Here is a 26,767-nt window from a genome sequence, read left to right on the forward strand (position 1 = left end):
GCATTCAAGTGACACTGATATAAACACTAAAGAGAAGAGCAAACCAGTGCAGGATCAGCTGATCTCTGTACAGTACTAGTGATGTGTATTTCCTCTGCAGATGAAGGTGTGTGTGTGTGTGAGCTGGTGTGGAGGTGAATTCAGCAGAATGGATCAATGTGAGGACAGAGAGGAGGAAGTCCCTCCCTCTAAAACTCTGTGTGTGGAACATGAGAGTCAGAACCAAGCCCACAGGTGAGATGAGCATCTCTAACTGTCCGTGACTCTTCTGCAAGTCAGAGGGTCCAAAGTTACATCACCAAACATCATGATTACAGGAATCAACCTGGACCAGGACATGGACCTGGACCTGGGCCTGAACCTGATCATGAACCCAGCTGTGTGTCTTTGAAGAGTGACCGGTCAAAGAATGTTATTATTGAGTTTAAAGAAAACCAAAGTTCTGCTGTAAAGAAGTGAGTGAATCAAAATATTGAATATTGTGTTGGTGTGTAACTTCTGCCAAAACCATGTCGGACTTCGTGGGTTTCTCTGGTCCCCTCCCCAATCTGACCAGTGATGATATGTTTAGCCGCTTGTTATCGCTCCGCCGCTGGTTGTCTTGGTGGTGTTGAGAAAACGACATGGCCTTTATTGACAATTGGAAGACATTTTGGGGAAAGCCCGGTCTGATTAGAAGAGACGTCATCCCACTTCATCCCACCCGGGATGGTGCAGCTCTTAGTTCTAGAAATTATTACTGACTACTACTACGGACTACTAAATATACGATTTCTAAGCTCCAAGTCTATTAGTAAATTATCTAATTACCGAGACCAGGAGTGATATTTTCTGTTGAACAGAAACGTGGCTACAGGAGGAACAGTATATAGTTTAAATGAATTGTCGCGCCTCAGTTACTTTAATTATTATATTCCTCGAAGCAAAGGCCGAAGCGGAGGAGTAACGGCGATCTATTATCCAAGTCTTCAAACAAAATATAAATCTAAATGCGATTATAATACATTCGAAACCCTCACGCTTGTTCTAAAACTCCCAAGCTGGAAATCAGAGAAGCCAGTTTTGTTAGTGGTAGTGTACCGGCCCCCAGCTGGTGCTTATCTAGAGCTTAGCTCCGCAATATTTGGAAGACCTGATAGCACCTTATATTCCTAACAGAGCTCTCCGTTCTCAGAGTGCAGGTTTACTCGTATTTCCTAGAAGGACAGGTCTTCTGATACCAAGAACCGTTACTATGGAACCAACTTCCAATCTGGGTTAAGAAGGCTGACACCACCTCCACCTTTAAAACCAAACTTAAAACCTTTCTGTTTAGTAAACCTCTAGTTAGAGAGTAACCCTCTAGTTATTGTTCAGTAAACCTCTAGTTAGTGTTTAGTAAAACTCTAGTTAGTGTTCAGTAAACCTCTAGTTAGTGTTAGTAAACCTCTAGTTAGTGTTAGTAAACCTCTAATTAGTGTAACTCTAGTGTGTTAGGGCCAGTAGTCATAGCTGCGACTGCAGGACCAGACTAAAGCAGCTGGTCTGAAACAGAGCTTCATCCTAGATATGCTGCTATAGAGCTATGCTTTTGGGGGACACCAACATGATCCACTGAGCGGAGCCATCACCCCTCCTTCTCTTTCCTTTCTCAGTTATTATTTATAAGTATCTAATCAACATAATTGTTCTCCATTGTTCTTTTAGTTTCTTGTGCTGGTCCGCCCCCTCCTTTTCTCTTCTGTGTATGTTTGCAGGCCAGAGCTTGAGGAGCTGCATGCTGACCTGCAGTACAACCCCTTGTAATAGATGCTATATAAATAAAATTGAATTGATTTGAAGTGAAAAATGCTGTCAATTATTTATTTTTAATGATTTTTAAATAGCCTGAATATTTTTATCTTGATAACATAGTTTTAGTGTAAACAGAATTTGTACATTTCAATGTTTTGTCTTCTATCAGGGTCCATCAGAAAAGAGACTCTGGTGCAGATGAACCCAGTTGTTTGTCCTTGAAGAGTAACCGGTCAAAGAACGTTATTATTGAGTTTAAAGGAGACCACGAGTCTTCTTCAGAGAGGTGAGTTGTATTTAAAGGCATTGAATGAATTTAAATCAGTCCTCACGTTAGGAAATGTCCACATGTTCCCTCTTGAGTAGATCCATGTAACCCTGGACCCCTGTGGTCCTCCATCTCCTGGCTTTGGTCTTCCAACTCATAGACCTTCATCTCCTGTCATGAGCTTTTTCCTCTTGTTGAAACATGTGGAGGTCTTACCTTCCAGAGGACTGATCATGATGATGATGATGAGTTTAATTTTCCATCAGTTGTCCATGTTCCTGATCTTGTTGTAACCTTTCTTGGAGCAGAACTGGATCTTGTAAATATGTGAATGAGCAGAGCTCTTATTGAGGTCACATGTATGTTGTCGGTGGGATCAGCAGAACTAGTAAACCTTCAGCACCACAGCCAGTCCTCTGATGGACTGTCCTCATCCAAACATGACTTCATAGACCTCCAGCTTGTATTTGTCTCTGTGAGGACAAACATGATGTGAGCTAATTCTTCCTGATTCCTCCACAGAGTGGACCAGCAGAGCTCAGAGCCTCCCAGCAGTCCGTCTGTCCAGCAGCATCAGACACAGTTGGACTCCATATTTCTGGTCTGTACATGGACAACAACTGCTTCTCCATCTGTTCTGGTTATGTTTGTCTCCATGCTGGTCTCTGGAGACCAGTGGACTGTCAGTCTGTCCAACATGGGTCTGATGTTTGTCTCCATGCTGGTCTCTGGAGACCAGTGGACTGTCAGTCTGTCCAACATGGATCTGTTTGTGTCCATGGTTTCAGTCTGATTGTGTCCTTCATGTGGTCTTCTGTTCCAGCTGCTGGAGGACAACATTGCCGTGTTTGTGAAGAATGAGCTGAAGAAGATCCAGAGGGTTCTGAATCCAGATTACCCAGAATCCCTTGAGCATCTGTTGGAGGGTGAGGATGAAGAGGAGTGGAAGAGAAGCAGAGATGCGTTTGTGAAGATCACAGTGAACTTCCTGAGGAGAATGAAGCAGGAGGAGCTGGCTGAGCGTCTGCAGAGCAGTAAGAGGATTTCTCTGAACAATTAAGCTGTTGAATAAATGACACAGAATCAGGAGATGAACAACATTCATAGATCAGCCACAACGTTAAAACTACTCAAAGTTGAAATGAAGAGCTGTGCTCATCTTTTTCCAACAATGTTCTGCTGGACTCAAATCTGCATTCTTCATCCACATGATGGTCATTATGACCGATGACACCCACCTAAACATTTCTGCAGACAAGTCTCTGGTCACACCTTGCTTAGGAAGGTGTCTAAGAACACGACTAACAATCTGAGGTGTTCATTTATACTCCAGACTTCTGAGATACCAACCTGATGTGATCTGACAGCAACTGTTGGGACCAATTCCACTCCAAGTCTTAAACCTGGACCCTCCACTTCAACCCTCAAACCCACAACCCCTCAGGCTCTACTGCTAACATCCTGGTATTAGAAGCTCCAGTACCCCCAGATGTTCTTGTCACTTCCACGTCCTCAATGTTTAGAGGTGTTTGAAAAGCGATCTACTCAATATCGTACAGCTCATCGTAAAGTTACAGCTGATCAGTGGATGTTCAAATCCTGATTGTTTTTAGAAGAATTAAGTTGTTGAGTGAGCTTTATAAAACACTAAATCTCTTTCTTTACGTTATTTTATCAAGGTGCGTTTGGTGCAGTTTATCAAAAGCAGCTGAAGTCTAAGCTGAAGAAGAAGTACCAGTGTGTGTTTGAGGGGATTGTTAAAGCAGGAAACCCAACCCTTCTGGAGCAGATCTACACAGAGCTCTACATCACAGAGGGAGGGACTGGAGAGGTCAACGATGAACATGAGGTCAGGCAGATTGAAGCAGCATCCAGGAAACCAGACCGAGCAGAAAAAACCATCAGACAGGAAGACATCTTTAAACTCCCACCTGGAAGAGATGAACCAATCAGAACAGTGATGACGAAGGGAGTGGCCGGCATCGGGAAAACAGTCCTAACACAGAAGTTCACTCTGGACTGGGCTGAAGGAAGAACCAACCAGGACATCCATTTCTTGTTTCCATTCACCTTCAGAGAGCTGAATGTGCTGAAAGAGAGAAAGTTCAGCTTGGTGGAACTTGTTCATCACTTCTTCGCTGAAACCAAAGAAATGTGCAGCTTTGAAGAGTTCCAGGTCGTGTTCATCTTTGACGGTCTGGATGAGTGTCGACTTCCTCTGGACTTCCACAACAATGAAGTCCTGACTGATGTTACAGAGTCCACCTCGGTGGATGTGCTGCTGACAAACCTCATCAGGGGGAACCTGCTTCCTTCTGCTCGTCTCTGGATCACCACACGGCCTGCAGCAGCCAATCAGATCCCTCCTGAGTGTGTCTCCATGGTGACAGAGGTCAGAGGGTTCATTGACCCACAGAAGGAGGAATACTTCAGGAAGAGGTTCAGAGATGAGGAGCAGAAAAACAGAATCATTTCCCACATCAAGACATCACGAAGCCTCCACATCATGTGCCACATCCCAGTCTTCTGCTGGATCACTGCTACGGTCCTGGAGAAAGTCCTGGAGACCAGAGAGGGAGGGGAGCTGCCCAAGACCCTGACTGAGATGTACATCCACTTCCTGGTGGTCCAGGCCAAACTGAAGAAGGTCAAGTATGATGGAGGAGCTGAGACGGATCCTCACTGGAGTCCAGAGAGCAGGAAGATGGTGGAGTCTCTGGGGAAACTGGCTTTTGAGCAGCTGCAGAAAGGAAACCTGATCTTCTATGAACCGGACCTGAAAGATTGTGGCATCGATATCAGAGAGGCTTCAGTGTACTCAGGAGTGTTCACACAGATCTTTAGAGAGGAGAGCAGCCTGCACCAGGACCAGGTCTTCTGCTTTATCCATCTGAGTGTTCAGGAGTTTCTGGCTGCTCTTCATGTCCATCTGACCTTCATCAACTCTGGAGTCAACCTGCTGGAGGAACAAAAATACACCTTCATATGGTGTAACGCAAGAGTAGATACTGACCTCTATCAGAGTGCTGTGGACAAGGCCTTACAGAGTCCAAACGGACACCTGGACTTGTTCCTCCGCTTCCTCCTGGGTCTTTCACTGGAGACCAATCAGACTCTCCTACGAGGTCTGCAGGAACCACAACAAAGAAGTTCAGATAACAATCAGGAAATAATCAAATACATCAAGATGAAGATCAGTGGGGATCTGTCTGCAGAGAAAAGCATCAACCTGTTCCACTGTCTGAATGAACTGAATGATGGTTCTCTGGTGGAGGAGGTCCAACAGTCCCTGAGGTCAGGATGTCTCTCCACAGATAAACTGTCTCCTGCTCAGTGGTCAGCTCTGGTCTTCATCTTACTGTCATCAGAAGAAGATCTGGAAGTGTTTGACCTGAAGAAGTTCTCAGCTTCAGAAGAGGTTCTACGAAGGCTGCTGTCGGTAGTCAAAGCCTCCAAGAAAGTTGTGTAAGTACCAACAGAAACATCTGTTTTAATTACATTTAATGATTTAATTACAGCCCAATGTTGTGTTCAAGGAGAACCTCAGTTAAATTTACTGTTAAACTGAATTCATGTAGGACCAGTTCACATCAATGATTCATCTCAGGAAACTTTACATGAAGACAAATGCAGCAACACTTAATAATAATTAATAGTTCACTTTATCAGTACTTATTAAGGTTCTGTTATTTATTTCTTGACATAATCAATGTTTAAATAACTTAATTATCTCCTCTGCAGGTTGAGTGTCTGTAACCTCTCAGAGGACATCTGTGGAGATCTGTCCTCAGTTCTCAGCTCTCAGTCCTCCAGACTGACAGAACTGGACCTGAGTGACAACGACCTGCAGGATTCAGGACTGAAGAAGCTGTGTCCTGGACTGGAGAGTCCACACTGTAAACTGGAGTCTCTCAGGTCAGAAACTGTTGACTGTTAGAGCTGTGGTTTATGTTGAACGGACTTCTAAAGTGTCCTAGTGTGAAGTTCATGTGAGGGGTTCATGGCTTACAGTGATGGACGGTGTGACCTGACACTAATGGACCTTGACCTTAGAGTTCACCCTGAATCTCTTTGGAAATTGTTCTGGTCTCTTTGGTTTCCAATCATATTTTTTGTCTCAGTTTTTTAATCAGTTGTCTTCTTGTGTCCACGTCCAGGGAGGTTGTCTACAGTCCTATGAACTGTAAACTGTGGTCTGGGCAAAGGACTTGGTACCTCCCAAAATGATGAAGAATAATTTCCATAGTGACGTGTTAAATTAAAGTGTGTCTTGTAATGAACATCTTAGGTATCTTCAGTCTTCAATTAAATTAAATTCAATACAATTTTATTTATATAGCATAAATTACAATAGAAGTAGTCTCTAGGATCAGAACATGACACCCGATCAATTATTACATAAAAATAACATAAACAATCGCAGGTAAAAAACTCCCCTAGTGGTAGAAAAACCCTAAGCCAAACACTGACAAGGAAAATTCCCCTTTATGAGGGAAGATACCTTGATCGGGACCGGTGGAACCTTCCTGCCAGAGGCCAACTGGGCAGAGCAGGAAAAGAGAGAACAGACAGAGAGAATGAATAACAGAGAAAGGAGAGACACAGACATGATGACTAACTGGTGCACTACAGGGGTGACTATATAAGCAGATGTAGACAGCAGACACTGTCAGCAGGCATATACCATACATCCGTACAGACAGGTGGAAGCAAGCAGTGCCAAACAATGACAGGGGAAAATGGAGGGGAGACACCTTATGCAGGACCTGGATCATAAGGGGGACCTTCCTGCCGGAGACCAGCTGGACAGAGCAGGAAAAGAGAAAACAGAGAGAATGAAGAACAGAGGAATGAGAGACACAGACACAATGGCTAACTGGTGCACTATAGGGATGACTATATGAACAGATGTAGACAGCAGACACTGAGATGGTCAGAGGTGGGGGGGTCAGCATGCAGCTCCTGAAGCTCTGGCCTAAAAACATGCACAGAAGAGAAAAGGAGAGGGGAGACAGCACAACAAACTACAAGAACAATGGAGAACAATGATGGTAATGAGATACTTATAATTAATAACCAAGGGTTGATATGAACAAAGGAAAGAGAAGAAGAGGAGAGAAAGAGGGATGAGGGGCATGTTTACTAAACACTAACTTTAGGCTTTACTACAACCTTTTACGTTTGGTTGTAAAGGTGGAGGTCAGCACAACAAACTATGGCTATGACATACTTATAATAAATTAAAAAAAAAAAGAGGAGAAGAGAAGTGGATCATGTAGGTGCCCCCCTGCAGCAGAGGCCTATAGCAGCATATCTACCACCAAGCTGTTTTCTTTTTGTTTTTTTTATCCCAGATTTTTTTCCCATTATATCACCCAGTGATGGGCATTGCCATCCTCTAACAACCCCGGGAGGCCCTGCACTGAACTCAGGTCTCCTCCTTAACCTGAGGAGTGAGCAGGCCGCTTCTTTTCACCAGGCAGAGTGGGGCTTCTCTGGCCGGACGTAACACGTGGAGCACGTTATTCCAGCCAGATCCTCCCCACCCCATCTGGCACCCCGGTTGGCCAGAGGGGGCATGTATAGCCCAGGACTGTGTGCATGTTTTTGTGAGGGTAGCTCACATTGCTACCCAAGGGAACACGGGGAGAACATGCAAACTCCACACAGAAAGGCCCTTTCACCAACCCCACCCAAGGTGTGGGCACTGAAGTCATGGGGGAACTAACACGCACTTCAGCGCCCACAGCGTCCCCGGCGGGAATCGAACCCAGGACCTTCTTGCTGTGAGACGGCTGACTACTGACTCCATCACACTAGAGTTTACACTAACTAGAGGTTTACTAACACCAACTTGAGGTTTACTAACACTAACTAGGGGTTCACTAACACTAACTAGATGCTTTACTAAACAGAAAGGTTTTAAGTTTGGTTTTAAAGGTGGAGGTGGTGTCAGTCTCCTTAACCCAAACAGGAAGTTGGTTTCTATATTAACGGTTAAGTAACGGTATTAACTAGGACCTGCGAGTAAACCTGCACTCTGAGAACGGAGAGCTCTGTTAGGAACATAAGGTACTATAAGGTCTATTAGGTCCTAGGCCGTTTAGGACTTTATACGCAAGTAAAACAATTTTGAATTGGATTCTGAATTTTACGGGGACCAATGGAGCGATGCTAACAATGGAGAGATGTGGTCTCTCCTGCTGATTCCTGTCAGCACTCGTGCTGCTGCATTTTGGATCTGCTGGAGCCTATTCAGCAAATTACTTGGACATCCTGCTAATAATACATTACAGTAATCTAGTCTAGAAGATACAAACGCATTAATTAGTATTTCCCTCTGGGAGAAGATGGTCCTAATCTCTATGATATTATGGAGATGGAAAAACGCTGTCTTACAAACCTGATTAATATGCTTTTTAAACCACAAATCCTGATCAGAAATAACACCAATGTTTTGCACAGTAGCACTGGAGGCCATCGTAACATCATCTTATCCCTTCTTAAGATGCTTGGGACCAACAATAATAACCTCTGTTTTATCAGAATTTAGAAGCAAGAAGTTAGTGGACATCCAGTCCTTGATGTCCTTAAGACATGCCTGAAGTTTCAGTCAGTCTGATTATTAAAAGGGTTAAAACTGCTACCCCTCCCAACGATTCCAATTACACTTAGATGTTAAAGAATATATTAACCACAGTTAGAGAGCTGTGAAATGTTTTATTCTTTGATGCGAAATAGTGCCATTTGCCTTCTTTTTGTCCACCTTAGACCGCCTCCAACTTCATATTTTGTAAATATTACCCAAAACAAGCTTTTTTTGCTGTGTTTCTGCAGGCTGTCAGGCTGTCTGATCTCAGAGGAAGGCAGTGCTTCTCTGGTCTCAGCTCTGAGCTCCAACCCCTCCCATCTGAGAGAACTAGACCTGAGCTACAACCATCCAGGAGAGTCAGTAGTGGAGCTTTTGTCTGCTGGACTGGAGGATCCACGCTGGAGACTGGACACTCTCAGGTACGGACACAGCTGCTGTAGACACACACAGTGTCTGATAGATGAGGACGTCTCTGTCCTTAACTCGCATTCTGTCACATTCAGAACAGCGTGAGGAACTTGATGCGTTTCAGCATCAATCATCTAAACTCCATCATACTTACTGATGGAGCACACAGATTCCTGCCTCTGGAGTCCTGATGTTGGTCATTACTGCCCATCACCTTTGTCTCACACTAAAAACACTCAATCCCAAATTATCCCAGCTGAGATCAGAAAAACTTTCATCTTTTGGGTGTTTTCCAGGGTAGTCGGTCTCTGACATTGATCCCATCTTCTCTGGAGATGAAACAGTAGCAGTCTCTGGATGTAGAAGAACATTATTGTGCTGGATTCTTCCTTGTGTTGACGTGATCATCATCTTTGTGCCTCTCTGGCTTTGAACAGAGATCGTTCAGCAGATCAAGTTGCTGCTGCTCATCTGGTGCTGCAGCAGAGCTGATAGATGCAGTTCACAACTCTGAGCCGTTATCGGCTCAGTAAACATATCAGAACCACAGCAGGGTGGTTTTCAGGCCCATCACAGCACAATAACAGCTGCACTTTCACTCATCTATGATATGGTATCCTCCTGCTCCTGATTCAGCAAAGGAACGTGACGACCACAGGTCTTTAAAGATGCTGCATTCAAGTGCATCTGTCCAAGTGTTGGGCTGTTCCTTCATCAGTGTGAGAGCCATGTAATGTCCATGTTTGCTGAAAGATACTGTGCTGGTCTGACACCCCTCCTTAGCAATTAGGTCTGGCAATCCATTAGAATGGCAGACATACTGTAAAATTAGAAACAAAGTGACCAAACTGAACAGAAAAAAGAACAAAATGTATTATGAAACTAAGATATATAATATAAAGCATGATGGGAAAAAGCTCTGGGGTACATTGAATAATATCATGGGCAAAAAGAGTCAACGCCATCCTTGATTGATGATGATCAGAAGGTGAATTTATTACGAAACCTTTTGACATTGCTAATCATTTTAATAATTACTTTATGGACAAAGTGAGTAAATTAAGGCAGAAAATGCCAAAATCCAGTTGTGAATCATCGTAAAATGTATAAAAGAACAAATAATGAGGGATAAGAAATGTACCTTTAAACTGTGTAAAGTAAGTATAGAAGAGGTGGAAAAATTATTGCTGTCCATAAATAATGAGAAACCAACTGGAATAGATAATTTAGATGGAACGCTATTGAAGTGTATTGCCAGTCATATTGCTGCTACCGTTTGCCACATATTCTTTTTTTTTTTTTACTTGTCTGCACACATATTAATGGTTAATACCATGCTGGTAAGAACCTAAGGCATATATGTGCATTGTTAATATATTTATCTCATTAATATATATACATATATATATATATATATTAGGGTTGTCCCGATCAGGATTTTTTAGCTCCCGATCCGATCCGATCACTTGAGTTTGAGTATCTGCCGATCCCGATTTTTCCCGATCCGATCACTTTTTTTGGCTCCCGATACATTTCCGATACTTTTTCCCAATCAGATACATTTTGGCAAAGAATTAAGTAAAAAAGTAAAGTAAAAAAAGTAAAGTAAATTAAGTAAAAAACTGTATTGTCCATTCTCTCCAACATGGACATATTTTTGTTTTTTCACTGACTGCATCATTGGATCAAAACAAAGCTTATCAGCTCTGGTGCCACAAAATGTAGAAACATGAAATTGTAAACTAAAACAAAAAGTTCAGAATAGTAAAATAACAAAAATAAATCAATTTCACTTCAAAAGGAGGTAGTTTACTTACGAGGTTTAAAAGTTGAATGACATCCAGTCAAACTCACAATCAATAAGAAAATGAAAATACATTTTGGCTTAACCGTAGTGCAGAATTCTCAACAGCATGAAATGAATAGCAGCAGATATTCATTGTGGCTGTTATAGTTTTCTGTCACTGTGTTGTGCTGATGTCACGCAGAGCGTAGGAACCAATTGTGGTTGTTCAGACACGGACCCTTTAGACCGTAACACCAGCCTGCAAAATAGCAGTCCGTCATCTCTGTGTTGTTACCGAGTCAATAAAGTGGACCAAAAGATGATTTACGAGTGACGGATAATCATTTACATAACACTACAGTCACTTTTCTCCGACAGCTTTTCTTTGTTTTTAAAACTTTCAGACCGTTTATCTGAGCGTAGCCTAGCTGCTGTTAGCTCTCTGTTAGCCACGCTTCCTTCCCCACCAGCACAAACGATTCTTCAGCCGCCGGCGCTGCCCAAAATCTTACAATAAACACACATCAACTGTCTGTATTGTTAAATGCAATTATAAAATGATTAAATAATTAATATATGTTAAAACATAGGCACAGAGCAATAAGCAAACAAATAAGACGAACTGGCCTGGAGCTGCTGGAGCCGCTCTGAGCTGCAGCTGGGGCTCAGAGCAGAGCCGCCCGGCTCTTCTGGCCGCTGCGCCGACTCCGCGCTCCCAGCGCTACCGGGTCGCGGAGTCGGAAACCAGCCGGCCGAGCCATAACAGTATGTCCCGATACTTTTTTGGCCGATCCCGATCTTTTGAAAATGACGTGATCGGGCCCGATCGATCGGCCACCCGATCGATCGGGACAACACTAATATATATATATATATATATATATATATACACATACAAACCCAGAAAAGAAAAAAAAAACGAAACCGGCAGAAACACGAGCAGCAACCGTCCCAGGTCTTGAGATCCAATCACCATCTAAGCTAAGCTACCGCGATTAAGTAACCCCAAAAACTATAGAGCCATCATGCAGGTGAACAAGCCGGTATATCTGTCTCTATGTGTGTGTGTGTGTGTGTGCGTGTGTGTGCGTGTGTGTGCGTGTGTGTGCGTGTGTATGTGTGTGTGTGTGTGTGTGTGTGTGTGTGTGTGTGTGTGTGTGTGTGTGTGTGTGTGTGTGTGTGTGTGTGTGTGTGTGTGGCTATGTGTGTGTGTGTGTGTGTGTGTGTGTGTCTGTTTGTATGTGTGTATATATGCGTGCGGCTATGTGTGTGTATATGTATGTGTGGCTATGTGTGTGTATGTGTGTGTGTCTATGTCTGTGTGGCTATTTGTGTGTGTGTGTGTGTGTGTGTGTGTGTATGTCTGTGTGGCTATGTGTGTGTGTGCGTGTGTGTGTGTGTGTGTGTGTGTGTAATAATCCGATCAAAGCTCCACCTGAAGTGTATATATAGTGGGGGAGGGGGGGGCGCAAAAGACCCGAGAGACCCGAGGCTGACAAGGAAGAACACGGAACCCAGGCCACCAGCAACCCCACAGAGGGCGAGAAGAGGGCGGGAGGAAACCCACCCCAGCGAGGCCCGTCCCCTCCCAGCGGCGGCCAAGGGGGCCCGCAGGCGGGGCCCCCTTGACCACAGGAAGAGGCCACAGGAAGAGGCAGCCAGGGAACCCACGGCGGCGGACCGGGACCCAGGCGAACCCCGACCACCCGGCCCGGGCCGGACATGCGGCCAGGAGGCCCTCACCCCCCAGGCCAACGACCCCCACCCGGCGAGAGGCCAGCCTGCCCGGAGAGACAGAACCGCCCGCAGGCAGGCGCACCCGCCCCTGCGAAAGCGGCCCTCCAGGACCAAAGGAGCGCTCCTGCGCAGAGGCAGCGCTTTTTTGATGAGGGAGGTGATGTTCAGCTCCCACTTGAAGTCCTGGGTTATGATGGTCCCCAGAAAGCGGTAAGACTCCACAGTGTCTGCTGGAGAGTCACACAGGGTGAGGGGGGCAGGTGGGGCTGCGTTCCTCCTGTAGTCCACTATCATCTCCACTGCGCGGCTTAACAGACTGATGACTGGAGGTGCAGCTGTTAGTGTACAGGGAGAAGAGCAGAGGAGAAAACGCAGCCTTAAGGGGATCCGGTGCTGATGGTCATGGGGTCAGAGACATGTTTCCCCAGCTTCACCCGTTGCTTCCTGTCAGACAGGAAGTCAGTGATGGGATGATGGTGTTGAAAGCAGAGCTGAAATCCACGAACAGCATCCTGGCGTAGGTTCCTGTGGAGTCCAGGTGCTGGAGGATGAAGTGCAGGGCCATGTTTACAGCATCGTCTACAGAGCTGTTGGCTCTGTAGGCGAACTGCAGTTGATCCAGTAGTGGGTCGGTGATGTTTTTGAGGTGTGGCAGCACAAGGCGCTCAAAGGACTTCATTACCACAGAGGTCAGTTAGTCTTAAATATTCCAAAAACTAAAAGCATGGTATTAGGTACAAATTATGCATTGAGATATAAACCACAGCTGAACCTGATTTTAAACAATATAGATGTTCAACAAGTGGAAGAAACAAAGCTATTGGGTGTTATTGTAGATTGTAATCTGTCATGGACGAGACACATAGGTGCTTTTCCACTAGTCTATCGCCCGTCTACATCCCTTTTTTAATTGTCTCGTCAGCCACCAGGTTTATGAACATCTGAACCTCAGAGTTGGATCACCAAACAGACCTTTGCGCTGTATAATAAAATCGCTGCAACCCGCCAGTCGTTCTCGCGCTGACTCCCGCTTCCTGATTCAAACGTCTGGCGGCCCCGGCCCCCGACCAATCGGTGGCGTGGAGGGTGATGACGTCAGATCCAGGGTCGACTCAGCACGCTTAGAACTTCGGCAGCCTCGGTACAGAAAAAGTATTTGCTTGGCACGGCTCCACCCGCCTCAGCCCGTAGTGGAAAAGCGCAAGACGGGGGCGTTGCGGGTAGAAGCGCGCTGAGTAGGTACTAGTAGAAAAGGGCTAATAGATGCTGTTGTTGGGAAGATGAGAAGGAACATATCGGTTATTAAAAGGTGCTCAGCTTTTTTGACACCATAGCTGACCAAGCAAGTTCTGCAAACTCTAGTATTGTCAAACTTAGACTATTGCTCAGTGGTCTGATCAGGTGCGAACAAGAAGGAGATAGGAAAGCTGCAGCTAGCTCAGAATAGAGCAGCTCGGCTGGCCCTTCGATGCACACTAAGGTCTAATGTAAATAAAATGCATGTCAAGCTCTCCTGGATGAAAGTCACAGAGAAACTGACGGCATCACTCCTTGTTTTTGTCAGGAATATTAATGTGTTAAAATGCCCGAATTGTTTATATAACCAACTGACACGTAGCTCTGACATACATACCACACATCTCAGTGTACCACACAATCAATGCAAAGAACAGTTATATATCGAGCCATAATAGAATGAAACACTCTTCCAGGACAGATTACTAAAGAAAAAAACAAAAGCAAGCTTTAAAAGACAACTGAAACAACATCAAATAGCCCTACGCCGGTAAACAATTCTGCACATGTAGACATACACATAGGATACTATCACACGCGCGCACTCACACGCACACGCACGCACGCACGCTCACTTATAATTATGTTTATTTATTTTATATTTTATTATCATTATTTTTTTTAACAATATGTTTATTGATTTTCGTTTTTTTGACAGAACATACAGTCACAAGCAGTTTTCCAAATATTTCTGTGGAGCCTCAAAAAGCCCTTTCAGGGCCATCATCAGTGTAATACTTTAGTCCAGGGGTGTCCAAAGTCGGTCCTCGAGGGCCGCAGTCCTGCATGTTTTATACGTCTCCTTGCTTCAACACACCTGATTCAAATTAACGATCGTCACCAGCTTGTCATCAAGGTCTGGACAACTCTGTTGTTGACACAGCTACTTTTATCACGGTGTGCTGAAGCAGGGAAACAACTAAAACATGCAGGACACTGGCCCTCGAGGACCGACTTTGGACACCCCTGCTCTAGTCCATTATTAGACTTAAACAAAAAGAGCATGTTTTACTATGCTTTAAACAAAATGTCAAGAGCTATGACATCCCAAATATCCCTCTTCTCCCCACCCTCAACAACCAACACTCAAGGGTGAATTAAATCAAATACAAACATACAATGACATAATATCAAATCATATGGTAACCCCCCTCCCACCCCACCAAAACAAAACAAAACGAAACAAAAAATATACGTATAAGCGGTCCTGCTTGCTTATAAAAGGCATGCCAGCTTCCACCAGCACCGCCCCTCAGGTTTTAATCATCAATTACAATTACATCAGTTACTTTCCAGGAACTGCATAAAAGTGTCCCATATCTCTGTAAACTTGTTTAGTTTCCCTTTGACAACATACATTAATTTCTCCAGTGCCAAGCATGACGCCATCTCCCGTAACCACATTCCCCGTGTCGGGCCATCCATACTTTTCCACCTTAATGCAATCGCTCTCATAGCCTGAAGTAAGGACAGGTCAATCAAGGGAGCTATTTTGCGGCCTGGTGCATAGTGATCAGGATAAATACCCAAAATACAGAGCCTTGCCTCAAATGGAACCACCGTGTTAGTCATACGTGAAATAATGTTAGTTACATCCATCCAAAAACACTGAATTTTGTGGCATTCCCACATGCAGTGCAGCAGAGTGCCAGCATAACCATTACATTTTATACAGCTATCAGGAATGTTGGAATTGTAGTGATGTAATTTTACAGGTGTCACATAAGTTCTGAATAGCCATTTGTATTGAATTAGTTTTAGTGCCGAATTTATAGTCTTTGTTTGCGCCTTTAGACACGCTTTTTCCCACTCATTTTCTGTTATATTAATTCCCAAGTCGTCTCTCCATGCATTGAGTCTACAGTGGGAGTTATCCTTCGATTTGGATTGTAGTATACTGTACAATACTGATAGCTGACCCTTACCGTCTTTATTTCTTACAATGCATTCCTCTATATCTGACATGGGGGGTCTATCCAGGGTATGGGCCTGTGATTTTATAAAGCTTTTAACCTGTAAGTACTTAAAGAAGTGGTTTCTAGGTATGCCATTTTTACAGACCAACTGATCAAAGGTCATCAGATTCCCATCTAAGTACAGATCAATTATTTTACCCAGGCCTCTGTTAGCCCATTTTTTAAATCCTCCATCAGCTCTGCCAGGTATGAAGTTATCGTTACCCCATATTGGGGCAAACTGAGAGAGTTTGGGTGTATCCCCAGTGTAGGCATGCACCTCATGCCAAACAGAGAGGGTGTTTTTTACAAAAGGATTTTTTGTCTGCTTCTTGAGTTTTTTAGCATGAGTGGAGTACAGATACGACTGGAGAGGTAGACCTGATGTTGTAGTACATTCAATAGTTAGCCATGCTGGAGGATCGGACGCTGAGAAATAAAACATTGCTGTACGCAATTGTGCCGCCCAGTAGTACCATTGTAAATTAGGGACCTGAAGCCCACCACCATCATAGGGGAGATACAGCAGAGTCGTATTCTAGGACGTCTGTTGCTCCATATAAAATTCGAGAACAGATTTCTTAGCTTACAAAAGAAGGATTGTGGAAGTGGCAGAGGAATAGATTGGAATAAGTAGAGGAATTTAGGCAGAACTGACATTTTAAGGACATTAATGCGGCCTAACATGGAGATGGGCATGGACATCCATCTATTCAGAGATTCAGTAATGGACTGCACTAAAGGATCATAATTGGAGGCAACAATCTTTTCAATTTCTGGAACAACATTGACCCCCAAATATGTAAAACCCTTAGAGGCTGAGAAAGGCGAGATGGTCTGTGGGTGTTGCGTCTCATCCTTATTCAAAAATAAAATACTAGATTTGGAATTATTGACCTTGTATCCTGAGAATTTCCCAAAAGATTCTATTAACGTAACTAGTGTTGGTACAGATGATGCCAGGTTGGACAAATAAATAATAATATCATCAGCAAAGAGTGAAATTCTATGCTCTGTTCCTTGTATTTTCACCCCTAGGATTCCCGGATGTTGCCGTATGGCCAGGGCAAGCGGCTCAATAGCAAACAAAAATAATAGAGGGGACAGGGGGTAGCCTTGTCGCGTCCCTCTGTGTAATCTAAATGGTTGGGAAATCTGATTGTTTGTCAAGATCTCAGCTGTTGGGTTTGCATATAGGAGCTTCAACCATTTAAGATAGACGTCTCCCAGTCCAAATCTGCTCAGAACTTCCATCAAATATTCAATCAATCCTGTCGAAGGCCTTTTCGGCATCCAACGACAGGATTGCGTTATCTTTAGCATCATGCTTTTCATATAATATATTTAATACTCTACGTATGTTATGGAATGCTTGGCGTCCTAGAACAAAACCATTCTGGTCATTAGGGATCAGGAAAAGAACATACTTCTCAAGCCTCCTCGCGAGAGCCTTGCAGAGAATTTTGGTGTCACAACACATTAGGGATAGACGACGGTAAGATCCTCTTTCTGTGGGTGGTTTGCCAGGTTTTGGGACCAGGGTGATTAGTGCAGTTCGCAGGGATGGAGGTAGGATTCCTGACTCATATGCTTCCTCAAACATTTCCAGCAGAGGGGGACAATTTATCTGGGAACAATTTATAGATTTCTATGGGGATCCCATCCGGACCTGGGGTCTTTCCATTTTTCATTTGACTCACAGCTTCTGACAATTCATTGATCGTTAAGCGTTTGCTCAGTATAGTCTTGTCATGATCTGACATGATTGGAATGTCAAGGTTGTCCAAAAATTCCGACTGTAACCGTGCATCATCTGGGTATTCAGATTGATAAAGGGATTCATAAAATGTTCTAAAGGAGTTGTTAATTTCCACTGGATCCACTGTATGATTTCCGTTTTCTAACTGAATTGAATTAATAGCTCTATGTGACTGCATTTCTTTAATTCTCCATGCGAGAAGCTTACCAGCCTTATCCCCTTGGTCATAATAGGACTGTTTCAGCCAGAGAAGATTTGCAGCAATTTTATTGGTGGATAACTCTTTATACCTAGTTCTCAACACAAGGATCTCCGTATGCTTCTCTGGATTGTCATTTTCATATAGCTCTAGCTCCAGAACTTTAATCTGAGATTCAAGGCCAATTAGTTCTCTATGGTGGGATTTTGACTTATAACTTGTATAGCTTATCATCACACCTCTAATATAGGCTTTAAATGCCTCCCATCGTGTACCTGCGCTGGTCTGATCTGTGTTTATACAAAAGTAGTTATCTATATTATCACCAAGAAATCTGACGAATTTGGGGTCTTGGAGCCATTTTGTTTGGAGACGCCACCTGGGGGGGCATCTGACAAGCCCTGGTACACAAAGAGAAAGTGATATGGGAGCATGATCAGATAATACTATGCTATCATAAGCACAATCAGTCACATGGGGTAGCAGACTCATAGAAATCAAAAAGTAATCAATACGCAATTAAGTTTTAGAAGTACCAGAGTAACATGAAAATTCCTTTTTGTTAGGATGGAGTTTCCTCCAGACCTCAGTTAGGTTAAGATCAATTATAGACTGAAGTAAGATCTTTCTGGCATGCGAATGAGAAGCATCAACACCTGTGGAGCGGTCGTTCAGTGGGTCCAGCACACAGTTATAGTCACCACCAATTATATATTGTCCAGGAGTAGAGGATACAGTAAGAAGTAGATTTTGAAAAAAGGTGGGATTGTCCATATTGGGCCCATAAATATTTACTAGGGTAATTGGGGATGTCAATATTGTTCCTTGTAAAATAAGGTATCTGCCTGCTGGGTCAATTACTTCATGGCTGAGCCTGAAGGGAACCGATTTATGAATTAAAATAATAACCCCTCTGGCTTGAGAGTTAAATGGGGCTGCAAAGACTTGCCCAGGCCATCTCCTTTTAACTTTAGTCATGTCAGTCAGATGTGATTCCTGCAGGAAAATTATTTGGGATTTAAGTAATCTAATTCTGCCTAATACCTGTTTTAATTTAACAAGTTTATTCAATCCTCTGACATTCCAGGATGTGATCTTAATTTCTGAGTTAACCACCATTGAGCATGAAACTACCTATGCAGCAGGAAATCACAAATGAAAACATATAACATAAATAAACAAATAAATAAAAATGAAAAAAAATAAAAAATCCCCCACATGTATAAAGTACAGAAAAGCACTCTGAGGCCCCCTATGCATGTCCCCAACTGATAATACATATTTGTAACCCCTTAGGTAACTACAGACTTCAGTTATTTTGAACATCTGATCCTCATAATGAGGAGCAGTGTGACGTAAGAGCCTTATAAGCCCCATTCTTCGAGGGCTCCAGCAAACTATTAAATAGTCAGACCATTTGAACATTTCTGAGAACATATGAGTTTCGCCTTTGGCATATGCAGATTGTTGTCAAATAAGGAGATAAAAGATAATTAAGCCAAACAATAACATGGTAGAACAGCTTCACTTTCTTAACAGTACGTCATGAGGTTGTTTACCTCTGGCCACAAGGGAGCAGCACGTGTCCTTTGTTTACCTTTGGCCGCGCAGAAGCAGCAGGTGTCGCATAGACACGGCGCAGCATATTCAGTTCAGGCTACCCATCGTTAGGCGCGGGTGTGGAGGCAGTATTTCCCTTTATGTTTTGGACAAACGCTTCTGCGTCGGGGGCCAACGTGAAGGAGTGTCGCTGCCCGTTGTGTGTGATAACCAAGGTGGCCGGGTAGAACATGCCGTAGCGGAGCCCCAGGGACTGGAGCTGCCTTTTCACCGCGTCAAAGAGCCGCTGCTGCCGGTGAGATTCCGCTGAGAAGTCCGGGTAGAACCTGATGCTGTGGTTTTCAAACCCCACATCTCCCATTCTTCGGGCTGCTCGCACAACTTTTTCTTTTTCTTTATAGTTGAGGAATCTCATAATTACCGCTCTTGGCCTTGAATCCTGGCCAGCGATGAGTCGTCCTATCCGGTGCGCTCTCTCAATAACGGGAGGAGTGAGAAAGGTGTCGGCGCCGAGAGCTTTTGGTAGCCATCCTTCCAAAAAAGCACACATATCTTGGCCCTCAGCTTTCTCAGGGATACCAATGATTCTTAAGTTGTTGCGGCGGCCTCTATTTTTCTGCTCTTCCACTCTCGTTTCCAGCGTGGCGCATTTCTCTTTCAGCTTTTTAATAGTGCTGTGCATGGCATGTAGATCGTCCTCAGCCTTCCCAATTCTGTCTTCAGTTTCTGTTATCCTGTTTGCTTGGCTTTGTAATTCATTCCTGAGTCCACTTATCCCGGCCAGCACATCTTCGAATTTCTCCGTGAAGTCCTTTTTCATGGAGCGTATTGCGCTGAGGACCTCAGAGCCGAGCTGCTCTGCAGGCGCGGCCTCCATCATCTCCCTGTTAGCAGCAGGTGCGCTAGCTGCAGCTTCCGAGGTAGCTGGTGAATTTGGTGGTGTTGAACTTGCCCCGCTATTCTTCGGGATTTCCTCACCACTAGACTGCCCAGTGTTATATTATTTCAAGTTGTGTGAAGTTCAAGCTGTTTAGGGTCTCTTTAACAATTATTTCAGCAAGTTAGCTTCGGAGCCTCGTCAGAGTGCGTCTCACCAGCTCCACGCCATAACCGGAAGTTATTTTATTATCATTATTACTTTTTAATCTAATTTTGTTATTGAGGTTATCTTGCATTATTATTATTACTGTTAAGGTTGTTTTATTTGACTGTTAAGTGTACTTAAAGCAGCACAACGTAACTTTCAGCTTTTGTTGGGTTTGGCGGCGCCTTTGGACAAAAGCGGTAGTGCTTTACCAGTAGTGTGGCAGGGTTCCTACCATGCTCCTCAAAGTTACATAGTGCCAGTGAAGGTGATACAGACCCCCCCGACCATGACAGAGGTGTCATTAAACCTGTTGGAAGTTGATGTACCATCACAATGACTCTGGAAATATTATATTAAGGTGAAAAAGTTACGTAGTGTCGCTTTAAGCAGGGAATATCAGTATGGATCATATTGTTTCTGTACTTGTAAATGTATATTGTTATGTCTGTTTGTTATGTGTGGACCCCAGGAAGAGTAGCTGATGTACTGCATCAGCTAATGGGGATCCTAATAAATTCAAACTCATTTCAGGGTGGAGCCTGCTGGACAACGATGGTTGACACCAGGTCTGAGGAAATGTAAGTGTGTGTTTATTTCATTCACACATTCAACCATCTTCACACTGTCACATCACTCATTCATGAGTCCATCAATGATCAATAACAGATCAATAATAACTGCAGCTGGGTTGTTTGTTCTTTCCATCAGATTCCTGTCAACTTACCATCGATACAAACACAGTCAACAAACACATCAAACTGTCTGACAACAACAGGAAGATGACATATGTGAAGGAGGATCAGTCATATCCTGATCATCCAGACAGGTTTGATCACTGTTGTCAGCTGCTGTGTAGAGAAGTTCTGACGGGTCGCTGTTACTGGGAGGTCCAGTGGAGAGGAAGAGTTTCTGTATCAGTGAGTTACAGAGGAATCAGAAGGAAAGGACTCTCTAATGACTGTATGTTTGGGAGCAACGATCATTCCTGGAGGCTGCTCTGCTTTGGTGATGATGGTCGGTACTCAGTCAGGCACAATGGCAGAAGAACATCTTCCTCCTCCTCTTCCTCGGTCTCTGACAGAGTAGCAGTGTATGTGGACGTTCCTGCTGGAACTCTGTCCTTCTACAGCGTCTCCTCTGACGGACTGATCCACCTCCACACCTTCAACACCACATTCACTGAACCTCTTTATCCTGGGTTCTGGTTCAGGTATGGTTCTTCAGTGTCTCTGTGTTGAGATCAGTATCACCAGTCTCCTGTCAGAGAAACTGTTGGACAGAAAGTCCAGCATGATTTGAAACTTCTTCCTCCTCCAGTCCTTTAAAGATGGAAGCTGCCGTTGTTCCAGGATCCATATGTTATTCTTCTGTTTCCAGTCAAAGCTCCCCAATGAACATCAGCATGATGTTTTTTCTGAAGCTCAGTTCAGAAAAAACTTCAAAATTCAGTTAATGTCAACTGCAGTTAGTTTTCTGCACATGTGGCCAACATTGATATCAGAGAGGAATCACTGAGCTGCAATCAGCTAAAATGAAGTTACAAGCTGCAGACAGATCTGAGCACAAGGTTGGTGTGCAGCCAGGATTCATCCTGGTCTTTATTCACACCCACTTCATGTTCCAACCATGACATCACTACTGGACTGTCAGGTTCCTGTCAAAGCCAGGTTTATTTATATAGCACAATTCAACAACAGTGATGCACAGTGCTTGACACAGACATTAAAAAGCATGATATAAATAAAAAAAAATAAGATGAATAAATTTAAAAAAAATAAAATAAAACATAATTTAAAGGATTTAAAATAATCACTTGGAAAATAATTAACCAATGAGATGCACTAGTTGAAGCTGAGTGCTGACTTTTAATCATTCTTCTTTGACTCCAAAACACCATTATTTCTGTTTTGTCTTCATTTAACTGAAGACAATTCTGGCAGGGACGTGCGGTCAGGGGAGGCAGGGGAGGCAGAGCCTCACCTGTCATCATGACAAGTAAAAAAATAAATAATTCTAACATCAAATTTATACTAACATTTGTCCACTGATCTTTATGTATGACTAATTTCGAACATTTATTTTAGTTATTAACATTTATGATTGTCAAAATCGCTGAATTTGCCTATTTCCTGTTCAAATACAGGGCTGAAACGTGAGGTGAGGCAGCAACGATCCGAGCCTCACCTCTGATTGCGCAATCCATCACAAACTGGGCTGATACGTGTGATTGGCCCGTGCTGGTTGCCGTATCTCTGCATGTCGCCAATATAATGTTTGCAGATACGTTTATTTGACCTGATTTTACACAGTCTGGCTAATGTCTTTAACCATTAAAGTCTAATGTTTGTCAGTGAGATATTTAGTTTCGCTGATGGGAAATAAAACCGCAGTGAAAAAGGCAGAGGGTGAGGCACAAAAATACTCTGCCTAACCTGAAGGGGGCGAACGTGAGTCAACGCCGTTCGCTCACGTACTAAAATAAGGAGGACTTTTACAACAAAGTAACAGAGGTTTTTGTGGCGAAGGACAGGCGCCTGGACTTCATTTACAAATAAAAGTAAGACCAAAAACAATCTTATAATAAAGAGATTAGACTAAGAAAAATACAATAGAATATTTAAAAACTAAATTTTGGCCTTAAATTAAATATTGTTTGTTTTTCTTTTCATGCTTTTTGTTGAGCAATCTGTATTAAATTGATTAAAGTATCAGAATTAAACGTTTTAAAAACAACTGAATATTTCACTAAAGGTCAAAATTTAAATCTGCGGTTTTGTACACCAGTCTATACTCTCATTTATGTTGTATGAATTATAGAATTGCGACGGCCAACACATGGAGGGTATAGTGCAAATGCACGTTTTTTTCTTACCTTTACGTATCTGTAATATGTACCGTGTGTGCGCGCGTGCGTGTGTGCCCTTGTGTTTTTTTGTGAATAATGCTGATGAGATATGAAATAACCAGTAGCCAATTGAATAAGCTACCCTTTTTGGTTTATATATTTGTAAATCTGACTATAAAGGAGTCAGTGCCTCACCAACCATGAACCTCAACGCACGTCACTGAATTCTGGCACATCCACTCTTTAATTTGATCAATGTTTGAATTGATAATTGATGATAGTTTCCTGGTGAGATGTTATATAGATGTGTCTATCATCTGTATAGTTATGGTAACACATTTAGTTATTTTTCATAATTTGAGCAAGCTGGAGCATATAAATGTTTAACAGTCCCCAGAATGGAACCTTGAGGATCTCCACATGTTATTTTGGTTGGCTCCGATTTGTAGTTACCTAAAGACAAAATTAGTCCCCTTCTTTTAGATAAGAATCTAAATCTAAATTATTTTTTCTTTATTTTTACTGCTGCTGTTTTTAAATGTTTTAAATGTGTTCTGCTGGTTTTATTTTTTTAATGTGTTGTGTACAGCGACCCTGAGTGCCAAGAAAGGCGCCTTTAAATAAAATGTATTTTTAAATAAGACAAGTGCTGTACCACAAAAGTCCAGCAGTTCTTCAACCGTTTTATCAAGATATTATGGTCGTTCACAGCTCTGTCAGAAACTGCATCATATGAACGTCTGATATATAAAATAAATGGGAAACTGGACACTTATAATGAAATCTGGGACCCATTTCTAACACAGATCATGGATCAGGGAAATGTGAAATAACATAAAAATGACAGATGAGGATTCAGAAACAGAGTCTACAGTGCACCATGTTCGACTGGCGGGACGGGGATAGGGTCAGGGGATGGGAGAAAAAATTTCCTTTCAGATCAAACATTCACTGGGTTAGTTTTTCACGTCTTCATATGTATATGTACAGCAGGAATATGTTATATGTACTTCTAGGTATAGAATGTCATATATAGTCATTATTTAATTTTGATCTTTTATTATTATTTCACTTTTGCTGTGTCTTTAGTTTCTATCATCAATGTCAACCTTTTGTGAATTCAGCTGTATCTGCTATGATACGTATGTATATTTATTTATTTTTTGTTTTTTAACTTGTTTTTATATACCTCTTTATTTGTATATTTTTGCTGCCCTGATTATACACCTGTGGATGCATTGGACTGTCATGATGAATGTCTGAAGGAAACAATAAAAAGCATAATTGAAAAAAAAAAGAAAAGATATTATGGTCAACCGTGTTGAAAGCATCACTGAGATCCAATAAGACCAAGACTGAAATGCTGCCACTATCCGTATTGGAGTGGATGTCATCAAGGAGCTTTACTAGAGCTGTCTCAGTGCTGTGATGTGGCCGGAAACCTGATTGGAAAACATAATTTATTGTTAGGAGGTTATACAGCTATTGAAAAAACTGCTTTTTCTGTGATTTTACTAAGAAAGGGGAGGTTTGATACGGGCCTATAACTGTTCATAAGTGACCTGTATAGATGAATAAAGTGCTTTTGTATATATGTAAATTCTAACCAAGATGAATAAAATGATCCATCCATAATCTAGAACTGCTTACTATTCAGGGTCACAGCCTTGTTGATTTTAAACTGTACTACGATGATTTTTATGTACAGTACATCTGTCAGTACAAGGAGAAAACAACGTGCTCCTATTTTAGTGTGCAAAGCGGACGCCAAATGGATCCTCAGAACGATTGTAGAGTTGAAAGGGAACTCAAGGATGTTTCTCTCACTAAAGATCACTTAAGTCTCCTACCGGACTGGAAGCCTTTTTGTTTTTCCCTGTGGGTTCCAGCGAGGTTGCTCAGCAAGTCGATGGAAACACCCACCTCAAAGTTGCCTTTGCTCCCAGCTCCTTGAACCGAATCCACCGAAATATCTGCAGAGCTGTGGTCAGACATTTCCCGCAGGATAAACCGTTTAACAATACTATGAGCAGCAATCCATCCACTTGAAAGTGCCACTGGAGGAAATTTTAGACCATTTCCAACTCATGCAGTTATATAAAAATGGTCCTCTGTTGGGCCACTGTGATTATGAAACTTTTGTGAACATTTGTGATTAGGTGAAAAACGACTTTAAAGCTGTCTGAATCAACCTGATCTCACAAAAATCCGTGAAATGCCCACGACCTCTCACCACCATTTTCCGTGGTACCAACACGGAAAATGGTATAATTCCGTGTGAGCACCACAGATATTGTACCATGCAAAGTCAATGGGATCCGTTGTCGTGATATATACACGGATTATGACATTATTATTATGTATATATTATTCTTTGTTATAGTGGCTAAATTATGAGTTTTTGTCGCGTAAGGTACTGTTTGTTACTGTCAGTTTGTAAAAGCATGTTTTTAACGCTGTTTTAGCAGTGTTTTATTGAGGTTTTAATGGGAGCACCATGGATATAGTACTATGCGAAGTCAATGGGATCCGTGGTCGTGATATATACGTGGATTATGACATTATTATTATTTATATATAATTCTTTATTATATTGGCTAAGTTATACGTTTTTGACGCGCAAGTTACTGTTTGTTACTGTCAGTTTGTAAAAGCATGTTTTTAACGCTGTTTTAACAGTGTTTAAATGGCGTTTTGATGATTTTTAACAGTATTTTGACGGCAAGTATTTAACCATGTTTTCTAGTATTTAACGTAAATTTGAGTATTTAACCATGTTGTTTGCTGTCGCCATGACGACGGAGGTGTCGTAAGTGATGTGAAATTATTATTTTTAGCAAAAACCACAAGCGTTTCCTACTTCTAACCAATCATAAGTGGTGCATTAACCTAACCAGACCTTAGCCAGAGCGTCGTCCAGCCACAAAATATAATTTTTAATTGCAACCATTCTCCCATTCCGTCAAACACAGGGAATTCCCTGGGCATCCTCTCTACGTCATAGAGTGACGAGCGTAGATCCTGATCACGTGACCACTGCCCCGATCGCGGATCTGTTTTTCTTTTTTTGTTTTTTTATAAACTTTAATTAACATTTCAACGGACGTGGAATTAAACCGTTAAAGGAGCATGAGGCAGGATTGAGGCAGGATTTATGAGAAAAATTCGTATACGTTTTAAGTTTTCTAGTAATGTCAGATGAAGCGTTCCAAACCAAAAAGAATGAGCCCTCTAGCGTATCTCTCCGTTGCCTTGAACAGGTTGTGTGCTGCAAAATGTGCTGCAATTGTGACCGGAATTTCCCGCGCTGTCCTGCGGATGTGACGTCTCATGACGCTGCATGCGCGTTCTCCCCGTTCTCCCGTCCCGGCTTCGCTGTATGCTGCAGTACCCCCGACGGCCGTCGTGGCGAAGGGTGGCGATAATGAGTCTCATTTCTTAAAAGGAGCCTCATGCTCCTTTAAATATAGTGCTTTTGAACGGTAAATATTAAAATAAACCG

At 42.7% G+C, this 26,767-nt stretch overlaps 1 protein-coding gene across 1 annotated transcript; it reads left to right on the top strand.

Annotated features, from left to right (window-relative positions):
- LOC133425315 (NACHT, LRR and PYD domains-containing protein 3-like) lies at positions 1–24,881 on the top strand. Its single transcript, XM_061716100.1, has 10 exons — positions 1–234; positions 318–455; positions 1,943–2,059; positions 2,564–2,642; positions 2,865–3,075; positions 3,721–5,506; positions 5,783–5,956; positions 8,879–9,052; positions 20,952–20,998; positions 21,129–24,881. Exons 1-10 carry the CDS (start codon positions 101–103, stop codon positions 21,656–21,658), a joined length of 3,390 nt encoding a protein of 1,129 aa, XP_061572084.1. The 5' UTR covers positions 1–100; the 3' UTR covers positions 21,659–24,881.
- Positions 24,882–26,767: the final 1,886 nt, after the last annotated feature.

The sequence above is a fragment of the Cololabis saira genome, chromosome 24 (genome assembly GCF_033807715.1).
Source record: "Cololabis saira isolate AMF1-May2022 chromosome 24, fColSai1.1, whole genome shotgun sequence".
In the NCBI taxonomy this organism is placed as follows: domain Eukaryota; kingdom Metazoa; phylum Chordata; class Actinopteri; order Beloniformes; family Belonidae; genus Cololabis; species Cololabis saira.